Raw genomic sequence first — 14,004 nt, 5'->3', positions numbered from 1 at the left:
ATATCCTCTCTTATTTTGGACACTAGACGGTGCTGCTATGATAACAGTTATACAATAGTTCTAATGGGCAGTCAGTCTCAATTTTACAGCAGATCACCTTGCTCGCTCTCTCGCACACACACTCTCTCTGCTGATACTGGAACACCAGTGCAATGCCAAATTGTCCAGCTGTCTATTGGAACAAACAAAATTCCCCCTCCAGTAAAATCAAACCAAGAGATGCCCTCACATACATGTAAGTAGCTTACAGAAGCAGAGATTTGAGCGATCTTAGGTGTATTTGCCCTTTAAGTGAAAAGCACACACGCACATTCTTAAGCAGCTGTTCCTGTAACAGGAGGTTTAATAATGATCACTGATTCGCTGTCTATGCCGCTTTACTTGTGAACACAGGGGGGGTACTAATAATAAGCCTGTGGAAAAATTATCTAATTAGGGTAGAAATGAAAATTCATAAGACGGTGGGCTAAATGAGAGATCATTAAGCTGCTGGATTTGTTTGTTATTGCTTATATTAACGGGCGGTTGTTTGCAGCACAAATCATTTTTTTCATGAAGTCTTGCTGTAATTAACGCACTTGCTAATGTTGCGCTCTTTTGCTTTGCGCTATTTCTTTTTCCACAACTGTCTAAATAATTTTCCACAAAATGCTCCACAGTTTCCCACACGTTAAGGAACTTTTTTCCACGATGGAAAGACTTACTCGTTGTGTTGTACTTCACCCCATTAATGTACTCAGGGCAAGGTCTTTCTACAATCCTGCCAGTGCTGCTCCGTGGCCAGCAGGTTCCAATCTCATCGGTTGTGGCATTGCAATATAAACCTTTTAGGGGGGAAACATAATAAATGAAAATAAAATAAAAGATAAAGGTCGACGCTTAGCTTTCTATTTTTAAGATGCAACAGCAAAACATCTCAATACTGAGGAAGGAGAATGAAGCAATTCCGCCTTACCATCAGTGCTCAGCAATGACAATGAAGCATTTGCCAAAAAAGTGTCCTGGAAAGCCTCTATTAAACTACAATTTAGGTCCCCGAGCTCTCCAAATATGATCTCATAAACGGTAGCATCCATAGTGCGAGCCGCCACTTTTGGTCTGAATAATGTGCAAGTCCGAGAGGAGATAGGCACACTGCTGTGCCCAGCCGTGTTCGTGGGCATGTGAATCGGTGCAACCGTAATGACAAGTAGAGAGCCCGGCGCGCCTTCTGGAGAGCGCGCGCCTGGCCAATCAGAGCCGCGGATCCGCTCATCCCTCCACGTGAAAGACAGCCGTCACACCGCACTGACCGGATCATGAGCCTTGTTACTCTGACATTTCACACCTGCTACCCACCTGTCATGTTTATTTATGAGGAAAAAGTCGCTGCGTTTGAAATGCAAAGTAGCGTGTGTGGGAGAGATTTAGAATGAAATGTACAGCCAGGTTACCTGTTGTTGCGAGTGAAACTTGAATGGAAGGGAAAGAAACAGAACAGAACAGAAAGCAGCAAGAAGAATACTGGGTTCAGTTATTGGTTTTATATTTGTATCATAGAGCCCTTTTTTCTGTATGCAAATAGTAAACGGACGTTTTCAGGGCAGGAAGCTGAAAAGCTGATTGTATGTCGTACAATAATTAGACTCGGTGATGACGTCGGCTCCTTTGGCTTTTGTTTCTAAATAGCACTAAGGACACAACTCTGTCGGTACTCTTTAAGATGATGCAGAGCTTAATCTGGAATGTTTGGACATAACCAAGTTTAACTTTTGCTTTGGATTGCTGTTATCATTTCCTGTTTTACTTTGAAATCTGTAATTCTTATGTGTTTTTGCTTTACTTTTTCCATTATTGTCTTCACCTTGTACACCCTAAAAAATTATTCAGGGGCTTAGTAAATATCATTATAATTCTAAGTTAGATGACCTTGATTAAATCTTTGAAAATCACAAAAGTGTTATCTTGAGTTGAAAATACTGAAAAGAATGCTTAAATTTTCAACACCAGTTTTTGAGTTGAACTGAGCTCTTTTGTTCAAGTTTATTTAAAAGAAAAAATTCTGTATTTGAAACACAGGGTGCATTATTTAAATCTACTCAATATATCTCATAGAAAGTACTCATAATAACTGAGACACTGGTATTCATACTTATCATTGTCTTTAACTTTAATTATTAATGGTTCAAAAATCAATATAATTTTGTCCCCCAATACTAACTTAAAACTTTGAGTAAGACTAATGACCTTTGGCATGTACCGCACGCGAGGAGCATGGCCTCATGGGAGATTTTCTGCACGTTGAACGAGACAGACACACATCCACTGCAGACTTGGTAACGTTTTCAGGTAAGTGACCAATTCTTACATTAGCTGTCTTTATCCACACCGTTCTTTTATAACATGTTCTGAAGAAAGTGTTTGTCATGGTGGCTCACTTTTCGCAGCGTGTTTGTGCACGTTAATTTAAGTTTTCAACCCGTCTTCCAGTCAAGGCGGCGGGAAACCGCACCCTTTTATCCTTTTACGTTCTGAGTCGCTATCTGCGTTCCGGGTAATTTGACCGGAATGTCCCGGTACCAGCGACCTGACCGTTTAATTGGGGGCATTTTAGGAACCACGTGAAAGCAGGTGTGCTCAGACATTTCTAGAAAATGGCCCTGTTGAGTCGCGGTGCGGGAGCTGCGGTAGTCACGCGGCCTGACTCACTCTGTCAGGTTGTTCAGGAGGAGATGAACAGACGTCATCAATGGCTTTGGTAACTAAGAAGACCTGCCCGCGGAACAGTTCATAGCAGCAACCATGCTGCTTAGCTTTCTTGTTCTATGTGGGGTCTTTCAGAGCATATAAGACGCTGCTTTCAGCTTTGTCCCGAACAGGGCCAGTTTTTGAGAGAACACTGACAGGACCGCCCGGGTCAGCAGATTACCTCATCCAGGGCCGGTCCAAAGTACTATGGGGCCTTAAGTAAATTTAGACTGGGGGCCCTACTTCCTTTCAGATCCCAGAAAATAATGAAAAAAAAAAAGCTTTGGTCCTTTTGGTCAAGCCAAAAGTACCATCATTTCCAGTATAGTTAGTATAGTATAGTTCCAGAAACACTCAGTTTATTTAAATCCAGGTTGAAGACTCACCTATTCTCTGCTGCATTTGAATAAAGCACCAAATCCACACTTTTAAGCTTAAATTTCAAAACTTACATTTAACTACTGATTTTATCTACTGTTGTGATTTTATATACTGTTTTGTTTGTTAGTTAGTTTGTTTGCTTGCTTTAATCAATTTTAAATCATGCTTTTTATTTGTTTTTGTTTCTCTGTAAAGCACTTTGAATCACCTTGTTGTTGAATTGTGCTATACAAATAAATTTGCCTTGCCTTGCCTAGTTACTCCCAATTTACATAAATAAATGTTTATTTCAATCCAAGCTAAACTTTCTTATAAGAGATTGGTGTTATGGCAGATTACTCAGTGACATGTTTTGTAATGATAAAGTTTTGATTTGTATTTTTTCAGCACCATCTTCACCACCAGGAAAAAAATCTGCATCAACTACAAAGTAAAGCAGGTAATTTTACTCAGAGGACTTGATGTGTTAAATTTTGGAAGGATATGATATTGTTTTATACAAGCTGAGTAGTGGATGGTGATACCACCTAAATATTTATACTGGTTTTGTGGTGGGTTATTTTAGTCATACAAATGCCAAATCTAAATTTTGAGAATTTTTCAGTTCGGTAAATATATTGATGAGTTCATGGCCTGTCATCCAGTGTCACCATGAGTATAGGCGCAGCCCTTTAAGTGGGTATTCCCCTTGTGCGCGCAGCACTGAAGTATTTTAGTCCACGCCCACCTGCTGTGTGGGCCTCACCCTGGTCTAGTATAAGTTACGGTGAGACCAGGAAATCGGCTCTACCGTTTTTCTTCAGCCAGCCAGAAGATGTCCAGCGAGACCATCCGTCTGTGTCCATCCTGCCAGACCGGCTACATCATGTCGTATGACCGACATGCCGTCTGCGTGGGCTGCCTCGGTCCTCACCATGCGGACCTTGCCCTCACACCTTAATCCTATTGCTGCTCCTGTTAGCTCCTCCCGCCAGAGGAAAAGCAGCGGAGGTCAGCCTTTTTCAAGGCTGATGCTGAGGAGGCGTTCCCACTAAGAGAGGCACTCGCTGGAAGAAGCCATCGAGTTCTTCGATGGTGGGCCGGAATTGGATGATTCCACCCACCATGAGGAAAACGGCAGTGGTGGCAGCTCCACTGCCTCCCAGCTGGGCAGCCTGGTGACAGAAGGGTGGATGAGCCGACGCTCATCCACCCCTGCACCCCTTCACATGTCGGCAAGGACGCCGCTCCCAGTTGTTGGTGCGCTGCTCCTGGATCTGCCTGGCATCATCCAGGAGGCAGCTGGTGAGAAGGAACTTCCCGTCCCTCAGCCTGCTCCACCCCCATCTGATGATCGTGGCTCAAGAGTTGGGAGTTCGCCTTGTAATCGGAAGGTTGCCGGTTCGAGCCCCGGCTTGGACAGTCTCGGTCGTTGTGTCCTTGGGCAAGACACTTCACCCGTTGCCTACTAGTGGTGGTCAGAGGGCCTGGTGGCGCCAGTGTCCGGCAGCCTCGCCTCTGTCAGTGCGCCCCAGGGTGGCTGTGGCTACAATGTAGCTTGCCATCACCAGTGTGTGAATGTGTGTGTGAATGGGTGGATGACTGGATATGTAAAGCGCTTTGGGGTCCTTAGGGACTAGTAAAGCGCTATATAAATACAGGCCATGATCTGGCGGGAAGGTATGGCTCCACTCACTCTCGTTGCCCAGATCCCATCTGGCCTCAGTTCCCAGGGATGATGACCAACCTCTCTGAGGCAGCAGCAGAGCCAGCGAAGATTAGAGCGCCGGTCTCTACCTAGGGCTTCACAGAGGGCTTCACAGACCGGAGTTTTCCGCCTGTTCCCCCTCTGGAGCCGAGCCTCGCTTCAGTTTTCGGCACCAAAATGACCAAGGTCGTTGGACAGCGACCGGCCCATCCCGCCAAACTTGACCAGCTGATAGCAAGGTTCACTGATCGCGCACATCAATGCACTGTTCAGTCAGCTGCATTGACTAACAACACTGATTTGCTAGCGTTTGTCATCTCCAGGAAGGTGGAGGAAGCAGAGCTGCCAGAGGAGCTGAAAGGCTTTCTCTGTAAAGCCGCTGACACGATTCTGAATATGTGCGCCACTTCAGCGGTGTGTTCCTCTCGCATCGCTGCCTGGCAGACGATGGTTCAGAGGGCAACCTGGCTCCGCCTCTTCCCTCTAAGATTATACAATCTCACAGGGAAATAGTGCAAGCAATTCATAACATAAAATTTAGAAGCTTAGTGGAAGATAATACTTTATGTTGAGGGTTTAGTCTGCATACTGAACAACTCCACTTATATGGATTTATGTCTGGATGTGTAAATTAATCTTTTGCATGTTAGAAAATAAGGTCCAGGTTGCAAAAAATGGTAGATTTTTATTTTTTTATTTATTTTTTTTGATTGAATCAGAATTTTGGCCTTCAGATTTTTTGTCCTCTCCCATCCAGGTCAGTGCAGCGTTTCATAGGATCACGACCCTGAACCTTGAACCAAAGTTCATGTCATCGTTGGACTTGTATTCATCCAAACTCCTGTCCTTGTTTCAAGCCAAGAAAGGTGCTGCTGGACAACGCCACAGGGCACAGTTAAACCTTCTGCTTCAGGTAAGGAAGATTGCATTTTCTAACCACAAAAACGTTCCAACACAGCATTGAAGAGGCCCTTCCACTAAAAACGGCTTTTCTTAGGTTTCTGTTCAATATTTTAGCTCCACAGGTGTTCTTACCTTGATGGTGGGTGTGAAAACAGGTCAACAACAGAAAAAAAATAGTTATGTTTAAGCTAGAAATGGTAAGTCATGTTTTAAATGTGCAAATTTTGCCTCAGTTGAGACTTCCTGTTTTACAGAGTGGAAATGCCATCGAGAAAAAACGAGAAGTCATCATCAGATGTTTCATTGACCATCTGGGAGAGGATCCAAGTGCCTTAATCAAAACCTTTGAGGTTGGTGCAATAAATCTGTTTTAGGAATATTAGTACCGTATTTCCCGGACTACAAAGCGCACCTGAATATTAGCCGCACAAGCTAAAATCAGGGGAAAATCCTGGTTTGTACATACATTAGCCGCACCTGACCAAAAGCCGCAGGTGTTTCAATGTTGACTTATCATATGTAAGAGAATATGCACAAAGGGAATTGTCAGGAAAGAGATGGCTGTTTGGAGACACACCCCTTTTATTAATATCTTGAAAAACAAGTTATGGGTACATATTTGCATAACTTTTTAGGTATATGTACAAGTAGCGGTAATTACAAGTAGGACACATGTACTGTGCTTCATAAATGAGTAACAAATGTAGTACATAACAATAACCTGCAGCACACCAGAAAAATAGATTCAGACTACCTTTTAGGCTCAGGTGCAGCGACACGGCTTTAACAAGAAGAAAAGTCAGTCATTCACCACCATCTTTCTCTTCTTCCTGCGCACTGAAACCACCAAAGTCCTCTTCTCCAGTGTCGGAAACGAACAGGCTCAGGATGGCTTCGTCATCCACTCTCCGCTTCTCTCCTTCGTTGTCACTTTCAAAACCAAAGAAATCCTCGTTGTCAGTGTCAGAGTCGAACACCCTCAGAAGGGCTGTGGCGGTGTCCTCCTCTCCATCATGCAGCAGTCCAGCCCTTCAAATCCGTTGGTGATCGTGGATGTTTTCACACTTTTCCACGCTGTCAGAATCCACCGGTGGAGTTGAGCATAACTTGCTTTTCGCAAGTTTATCACCGCTCGTCATCCACGCCTCCCGCTGAACGCGTAGCGCTACTTTGAAGTTTGTTTTTCGCGCTACTTGTACGGCACTGTGTTGCCTGGCGGATGGACATGTGACCAACATACCACTCTTGAACCCCGATACTGTGTGTCTGATCACATGCCCTTCCGCCAGGCAACAGCGGAACAAACAAAACAAATCTTACGATATGACAAAAATCATGGACAATCCAGAGAAAAGCCGCACCTGACTAAAAGCCGCAGGGTTCAAAGCTGGTGCAAAAAGTAGCGGCTTATAGCCCGACAATTACGGTAGTTTATTTTAGCTTGTGAGATCATAGAAAAGTTTTAAGATACTGTTCTAAAGAAAAAAAAACACTTCAAAGCATACAAAAGAATAGCATTTGCATTTGCTATTGCTATAAGATTTTGGAGCACAGTGTCTACATATTATGAGTACCGGTGATGTCATACAAATGAAACTTTTTGTTTCAATGTTTGGAAATATGTGAGCTTAAAACAGTTGTTTCTCTTTTTAAAGGACGGTGCTGATACTGTCTTTGTTGAAGAGGCTTTGGCTGAGGAGGTGATGAAGATTTACCTGCTGCAGAATCAAGACAGGTCAGGCGAACCTACTGATGTGGGTATTGTTATTGAAGGCGTTACTGTTCTGGGCAAACTTGGGAATCTGAGCAAAGCCTGTTGCTATCTTTTGGGACTGTGCTATGCTCTGGATCTGAAATACCCCAAGAATTTCAAATGCACATTTGAAGCATTTCGAAAAGTGTTCATGGAGCTGGATCCAGGAAACCTTTCTGTCAAGGTTCAAAGACTGAAAAATGACCTCTGTTCATTGTAGACAAAATTTCACAGGGCTGTTCTTAAAGTGTTAGACTTGTTAAGTGACATGTAATGCTCATCAAAAGGTTCAGTTGCGACATTACATTGTTTTGACATTCCTGTTCATAACTAATGTTTGTACCATAAACTGTGTTTTTGTATTAACTTTCCAGATTCACATTAAGGTGTAAATGGTAGAGTATCATTATGGATGTTTTTTGGTCACTCTTTAGTTATAATCTTCCCAATTTTTTGGAATCAAAATAAGATGTTCAAAAACTATGTCACAGTGCAAATGGGTTTTTTTTTCAGGATTTATATCTTTTTGGGATCTTAATTTTATTTTTGTCATTTGACCTTTTCTGAAAAGGTAAAGCACTGCGTTCACTTGAGCCACTTTTATTCTTTGTATGGCAGGTACATTTTTCTTGTTGTTAGCATCAATATGCCAGTTTTACAGAGTTTTATCAAGCATGCCAATTTGGATGCAATTTTATTATATAAGGCTGTTGTGACTGAAATTTTATCCAAGTTTTATCCACTGAATGTAGAACAGATTTCAGCTCACTGTGTTCAGAGAAGGAATCTGCTAAATGTGTGATTCACAAAAAAGCTGTTTAAAATAAATCATTGTGAACAATGTTGAATTGACGTGGTTCTTTTTTCCTGTGTGTGTGTGTGTGTGTGTGTGTGTGTGTGTGTGTGTGTGTGTGTGTGTGTGTAAATAAACACTTAATTGTAATTAACGTTTTTGCTTAAATTAACTTAAAAATATTAAGTAAATTGCACCATTATTTAAAAACAAATAATTGTAATGGTGTAGGTTAAATGTGCCAAGCATTTCAGCATTTCCTAATTAATATTTTATGTAGTTTGAACTTTTGGTTACTGTTGTTTTAACTTAGATTTTCAATTGTATTTACTCAATTTTGTATGTTACTGTAACATCTTTAATTGTTCATAACAACTTATTCCATTTTAGTTGGATTTACTCAATTAGGTGTATTTAAGAGATGTGATTGTTTTTGCATTTACTCATTATTTTTGAGTGTAAAAGTGTTGCACCAAAATATTTAAGTAATTATCAGTTTTAGTTCTTAGAGTGTAATATAAAGCACCTTGAGGAGAAGCTGTGATTTGGCACTATATAAATACAACTAACTGAAGATTGAATTCAACTGAATTAAGTTGAACTGATTTGTTTTCTGTCACTTTTGCACACCATCCTTAACCTATTATGTAATGGAGTCACTATAAGGCAGTATACTTAAACCTGACTCTCCAACTAGATGCTTGTACTCCTTATACTCAAGCCTTCTAGTAATTTCTTGGTTCTCTCTGGGGGTTTTGTTTTTTTTTTTTTTTTGGCTTTATCTGCATGCAAAAGGACATACAAGCTCCCTGACCTATATGCTTCAGCCAGAACCCCTTCAAGTTTGATTTCATTGTTGTGTCCACAGATTTTCAGAATACGTGCCCTTTCTGCTTTCCCCTTGTCTCTTCTGGTTATCTTGTGTTTGACCCTTGCTGTGATCATTAATCTTTGGATTTTTGGACTTTTTCTTGCCCCTGGTGTCCTGGATTTGGGTTGTCTCCTCCTGTAAATCGTTACGAGGTTACCCGAGGACTGTGAAAGAACCAAATGTGCTTCTAGTAGCAGAAAAGCTGTATCTCTGGCATTAAAGTCTGACACTTGGAAGCCAACCACCCACCTCAGCAGAGGGTTTTTGTGAACGTATCTTGTCAGCTCCAAATGTGCACCTGATACATTTTTCCCATTCACAAAAACCGGAAGCATTTAAACAAATGCCATGGTGCAGTAGAGGGTAGTCTCTTTGAAGACTGAGGAAAGTACAAACTAAATAAAAAATACTACTGTGTACCTTCAGAGTCTGTACACTCACAACTGTTTATTTTTCATGAAACAGAGCCCGATTTTGCACTTTTGTACATTGAGTAGTTTTTCTGTAAAAAGGTGAAAATAATTATGACCACAATGGCACTGATCATGCAGACCAACACTCCCTGCCAGGTTTACAGTTTTGAGTACCCTTTGAGTGAAAGTACAGTTCATTCCACAAATGAGTGACTCAAAATACTGAATGCTTCTTATTAAAGATGTGGTCTGTTTTGCTTTAAACAGTCATTTTTTATTTATTGTTATTTTTTTCGACAATTTTGATGTTTTAATTACTGCAACGTAAAAGTGAGATTCACGCAGCTCTATTCCCAATAATTTCTGCTAACTATGGGGCAAAACAAAATAAACTGTATCAATAATAAAATCTCAAGGCTTACATTATTTGATTAAATCTTCCAGTTTCTCATAAATTCTGGAGCTGCAAATATAGCACGACGAAAAATTCAAATGTTTTGTCTCAAACTTCGATTCAAATTAATGAAAAGTGTCTAGACTGCAAATGTGACTCATAACAGAGTTTAATATCTTGGCTGTTTACTGTTAAATGTGAGACGTGACCTTTTCACCAGCGAGAGGCTTTCTGTCTAAGCTCCCTCTTAGCTTCCACATGCAGAACTCCATGTCACTTTACGCTCCAGTCATGCAGTCATAGATCGGATTGTTGGGTTGACCTGGCCATGTGATGAACACTGTTGTAATTACCCAGCTATAAATAGTGCACCAAAAAGTTGATTAATTCTCCCACAGCATCCACTCTGTGTTATACTGCTTCCAGGTATGGGAAGGCAAAAAAGCACTTTAGGTTGAAGAAAAGAAAACATCTTTCATTGTTTGATTCTCGGGATATCTGAGATTATTAGCTTTGTGAATAGCTTTAGAACAAATTTCTTCCATTTGTCACCTGGAGAACAAAATGCTTCCAATCATTAACATAATGTCAATAAAGAAGTCGCTGTCTCTTTGTAACTTACCTAATCTATTTTTTCCTGGTCGTAAGTGAAAAACAGATGAAAGCCTCTCTGCTGCTCACACAGAAAACACTTTCCTTCAACAAAAAGAAACCAAGCTTAGAAGACATCAAACCTGGCTCAAAGTGAAAATTTCATTACTGGATCCTAAAAAAACCCAATGCAAGTTCCCTTTTTTTTCCCACTGAATTTTCCAGCCAATCTAGGGTAAAAAAAAACAAAAAAAACAAAAAGCAAACTGCACCACAAAACTGCTGAAGCCACAGTTTAAACTTTAATCAGTGAATTTTCCTTCAGGTACAATGAAATCGTAGCAAATGAAATTTAACAATGATTGTCAGATGCAGCCCACAGATTGATTTGACCACTGAAATGACCTAAAAGTTTTGCAGCAACACACAACCTAATGTTTAGTTCTCAGATTGGTCGAAATATGCGCCCATATGCTCATAAGACATTTTTCACTTCCTGATTTCTTCGTTTTTGTATATTTGTAACACTTTAATGTTTCTTTAAACAAACCTTGATTTTAAGAAAAGCTCCTCTGAGTATGAATGCAGAAGGCAGTTTTTTAAACTATGATTCCATTTATTTTTTCATTTATTAAGGGAAAAAAATAACATTCAAACCTACCTGGCACTGTGTGAAAATTATCCAGGAATAGAGAAAGAACTAGAAAGGCCAGCCTGTCAAAATTACTTCGAGGGGACATCAACAAAGGCGGTCACAAAAAAACCCCAGAATAAGATCTAAAGAACTGCAGGCCTCACTTTAGGTCAGTTAAGGTCAAAGTTTGTAATTCAGCAATAAGATAGAAACTGAGCAAAAATGGCATCCATGGGAGAATTCCGAGAAAACCACAGCTGACCAAAAAGGAGCAATCTTGTCTCGCATTTGATGATCCTTGAGATTTTTTTAGAAAGTATTCTGTGAATTGTAAAGTCTAAGCAAAAAATACTTTTTCACAGCAGTGGACTGTGTCTTATTAAGTTGCTGGGCTGGCAGAACAGCTCCAGTGTGATTTCTAGAAGTCTCTGAATCTCTGTTTTAGCGGTGAAACAAAAAGATATTTCCTCATTTGTGTTTTAATGATGCTGGAAAGCATTTTGTTCAGAGGGGTTCAACGAGGATAAGAGCCGGCCGTGACCGCGAAGGCCAAATCATATGATTTACAACACTGACATATTCATCAAGTCATCTGGTGACCTTCCATGCCCTGTGGATTGGGGTATTGTCACTTTGGAAGAAAACACTCCCCTCAGGATAAAACCTTTCATAATAGGTTAGAGGTGACCAATTAGAGTTCCTTTGTATTGATTTTGACTGACCTCCCTGCAAAGGGGACATGAGCCCAAACAATGCCAGCAAAATACCCTGCACAGCATAACCAGAGCCCTTCACTCTTGGCCAAAAGATCTGATTTTTTTTTTTAACATAATTTTTCAGCTGCCTTTTGACTTCAGTTATTTAAATGTTTTGACCTGATTAATGCCGATATTTTACAAAAAGCATCAAGTAAATTTGTTTTGGTCTTAAAACTTAATGCTCACAATTTTTCAGTGGAAAATCAGAAGAAAATGAATCTGCTTTAAGAACATATATAAATGTGATGCATATATTTCACCACAGCAGATTTGTGATGGAATGAAAAACTTTTTTCTGCTTGCATGCCATTTCATTATATATAATCATCCTCATGATTTCAGCACTTTTTTGTTTGAACAACAGTGTGTTCACTTTGAGCTCAGATGAGGGACATTTCATCACGGTTGCGCGGCCCCATGCTTGCATCTCTGAGCCTCAGATCTGGGAGCCCGAGTACCTCAGGACCCAAAGGCACTTAAACCTAACCCCACATAACTCAAGCACACATTCTGATTTCTAAAAGCTTGTTGACTCTTATGTGGGACTTCTCTTTGCTATCCTTAGCCTAAGGGTACTTGATGACTCAGGGTTTCATTTGGTAATATAAGTAGATAAGATGCAAGTTTCATCTGCCTCAGGATGACTAATCAGATATGCCGTATCAGAGTTCCCTATATTACTTGAAATTCTCTTTGTCAGTTACTCTGAGTCTAATTGACCTGTTTCTAAAGACTGCAGCCTATACAGCTGAGCTATTCTGCACAAAAATGGTCTCCTTCGCTTTGCAAAGACAGAACCAAACTCCTAAGAAAGCTATGATATGTTGGCTAAATATGCACAAGAGTAGCTCGGAGCAAGGACAAACAAGAGAGCAACCAACCGCAGAGAGAAAACTGTAGGGGGGAGGACACAAAGTGCACTTCAGAGCACCTCGATGATCTTCCAGGTTAAAAACAACTGCACACAACAAAAAATTATACCGGATAAAAGCAACAAAAAAGGTCAAAGCAATAACTTTTTGGTGAAAAATACAGAAAGCCAATGGATACTATAGAGGGCAGTGACACGTTTTGACTGATTTTAACATGACACCGTACATTATCGAAGGGCTTAATGATAATGAGCAAGGCTGAGAAACTTTGCATGGCTGCAGGGTGGAGTATGAGCTACTTACTGCACTCTATGAAATGACAGCTGCCAAAGAAATACCCTTGTGAGCGGTGTTTTAGGCCTCACAGCATGAAACCATCTGACAGCTCAGCTAAGCAGTCACATCCTGATTCCTGCTAAGGTGGCATAATTGATAAGCCCTGCTCATTGTAGCCATTTAACTCCCAGACCATTTGGCTGTGGATGTGAGCGGTCGAGTCCACTTTGTTGATTCCCTGCTGCCGCCAGCTATGACACACTCCTCTAAGTATCACACACAAAAAACCCCACTAGAACGGCAGGCTGATTGATGCTCCGTCTGAAGTGAGTGACCGCGCCGACATGAAGCAGCGGTTAAACACTCCATTTCATTTCTGTTTAAACACACTTTCATGTTTAAATACCATAAGTGACCTCTTCGGGGGCAGAGGGAGGCAACCGCACTGCAATTAATATTCCAAACGAAATGAGCTGTTGTCAGCGGCGTCTTTGTAAATAACTGCCTACATTTCTCTGCGAGCTCGGCTTCCAAGAGCGAGTCACGATGAATGCAGTGCCTTATCACAGGCAGAGAACTTCCTATGCATTATGAAGGCTGCATGGAAATCCCACATCTTTTCAACGTGGCTTGCAAAAACAGATCATTACAGTGGGCTGAGTTCAAACCGTGATGCTGCTGTCGCACTGTAGATAAACACGCAGCTTTGTATTACTGACGCTGGCTTTGTGTGTCATGTCACTTTGTTGTACTGCAAATCGTTCACCCACCACCCTGTGAGTAGGAACACAGGTTTTAATGTTTGGAACAGAAGCTGAAAAACAACATGTTGCCTATATTAACTTTAAGAAGGGATTAGATGATCCGATTCCACTGAGCACCTGCATAATGATAGTTGATGCGTAACATAATTAGTGAGATGATCACAGAGAGTAGCTAGTAGTTTTGTGC

General features: G+C 41.0%; 1 protein-coding gene and 1 long non-coding RNA gene across 2 annotated transcripts in view; one reads left to right on the top strand and one right to left on the bottom strand.

Annotated features, from left to right (window-relative positions):
- The window catches only part of crhr2 (corticotropin releasing hormone receptor 2), a 41,173-nt gene extending 40,031 nt beyond the window's left edge, over window positions 1-1,142 (bottom strand). The window contains exons 1-2 of the mRNA XM_085389147.1: window positions 956-1,142; window positions 705-824 (exon numbers count right to left, since the gene is read on the bottom strand). Of these exons, the coding sequence (XP_085245273.1) occupies window positions 705-824; window positions 956-1,076 (241 nt within the window). The 5' untranslated portion in view covers window positions 1,077-1,142. The remainder of the gene's footprint in view (window positions 1-704; window positions 825-955) is intronic.
- Window positions 1,143-1,863: 721 nt separating this feature from the next.
- LOC146647989 (uncharacterized) lies at window positions 1,864-5,947 on the top strand. Its single transcript, XR_014908465.1, has 3 exons — window positions 1,864-2,328; window positions 3,496-3,547; window positions 5,553-5,947. It is a non-coding gene; the product is annotated as an uncharacterized LOC146647989 (long non-coding RNA).
- The last annotated feature ends 8,057 nt before the right edge of the window (window positions 5,948-14,004 follow it).

The sequence above is a fragment of the Rhamphochromis longiceps genome, linkage group LG18 (assembly GCF_057381845.1).
Source record: "Rhamphochromis longiceps isolate RC_006_pf linkage group LG18, R_longiceps_female_GT1.1, whole genome shotgun sequence".
In the NCBI taxonomy this organism is placed as follows: Eukaryota; Metazoa; Chordata; class Actinopteri; order Cichliformes; family Cichlidae; genus Rhamphochromis; species Rhamphochromis longiceps.
Note: the sequence above shows the minus strand (reverse complement) of the source record. Positions and strands in the feature narration are given on the sequence as shown.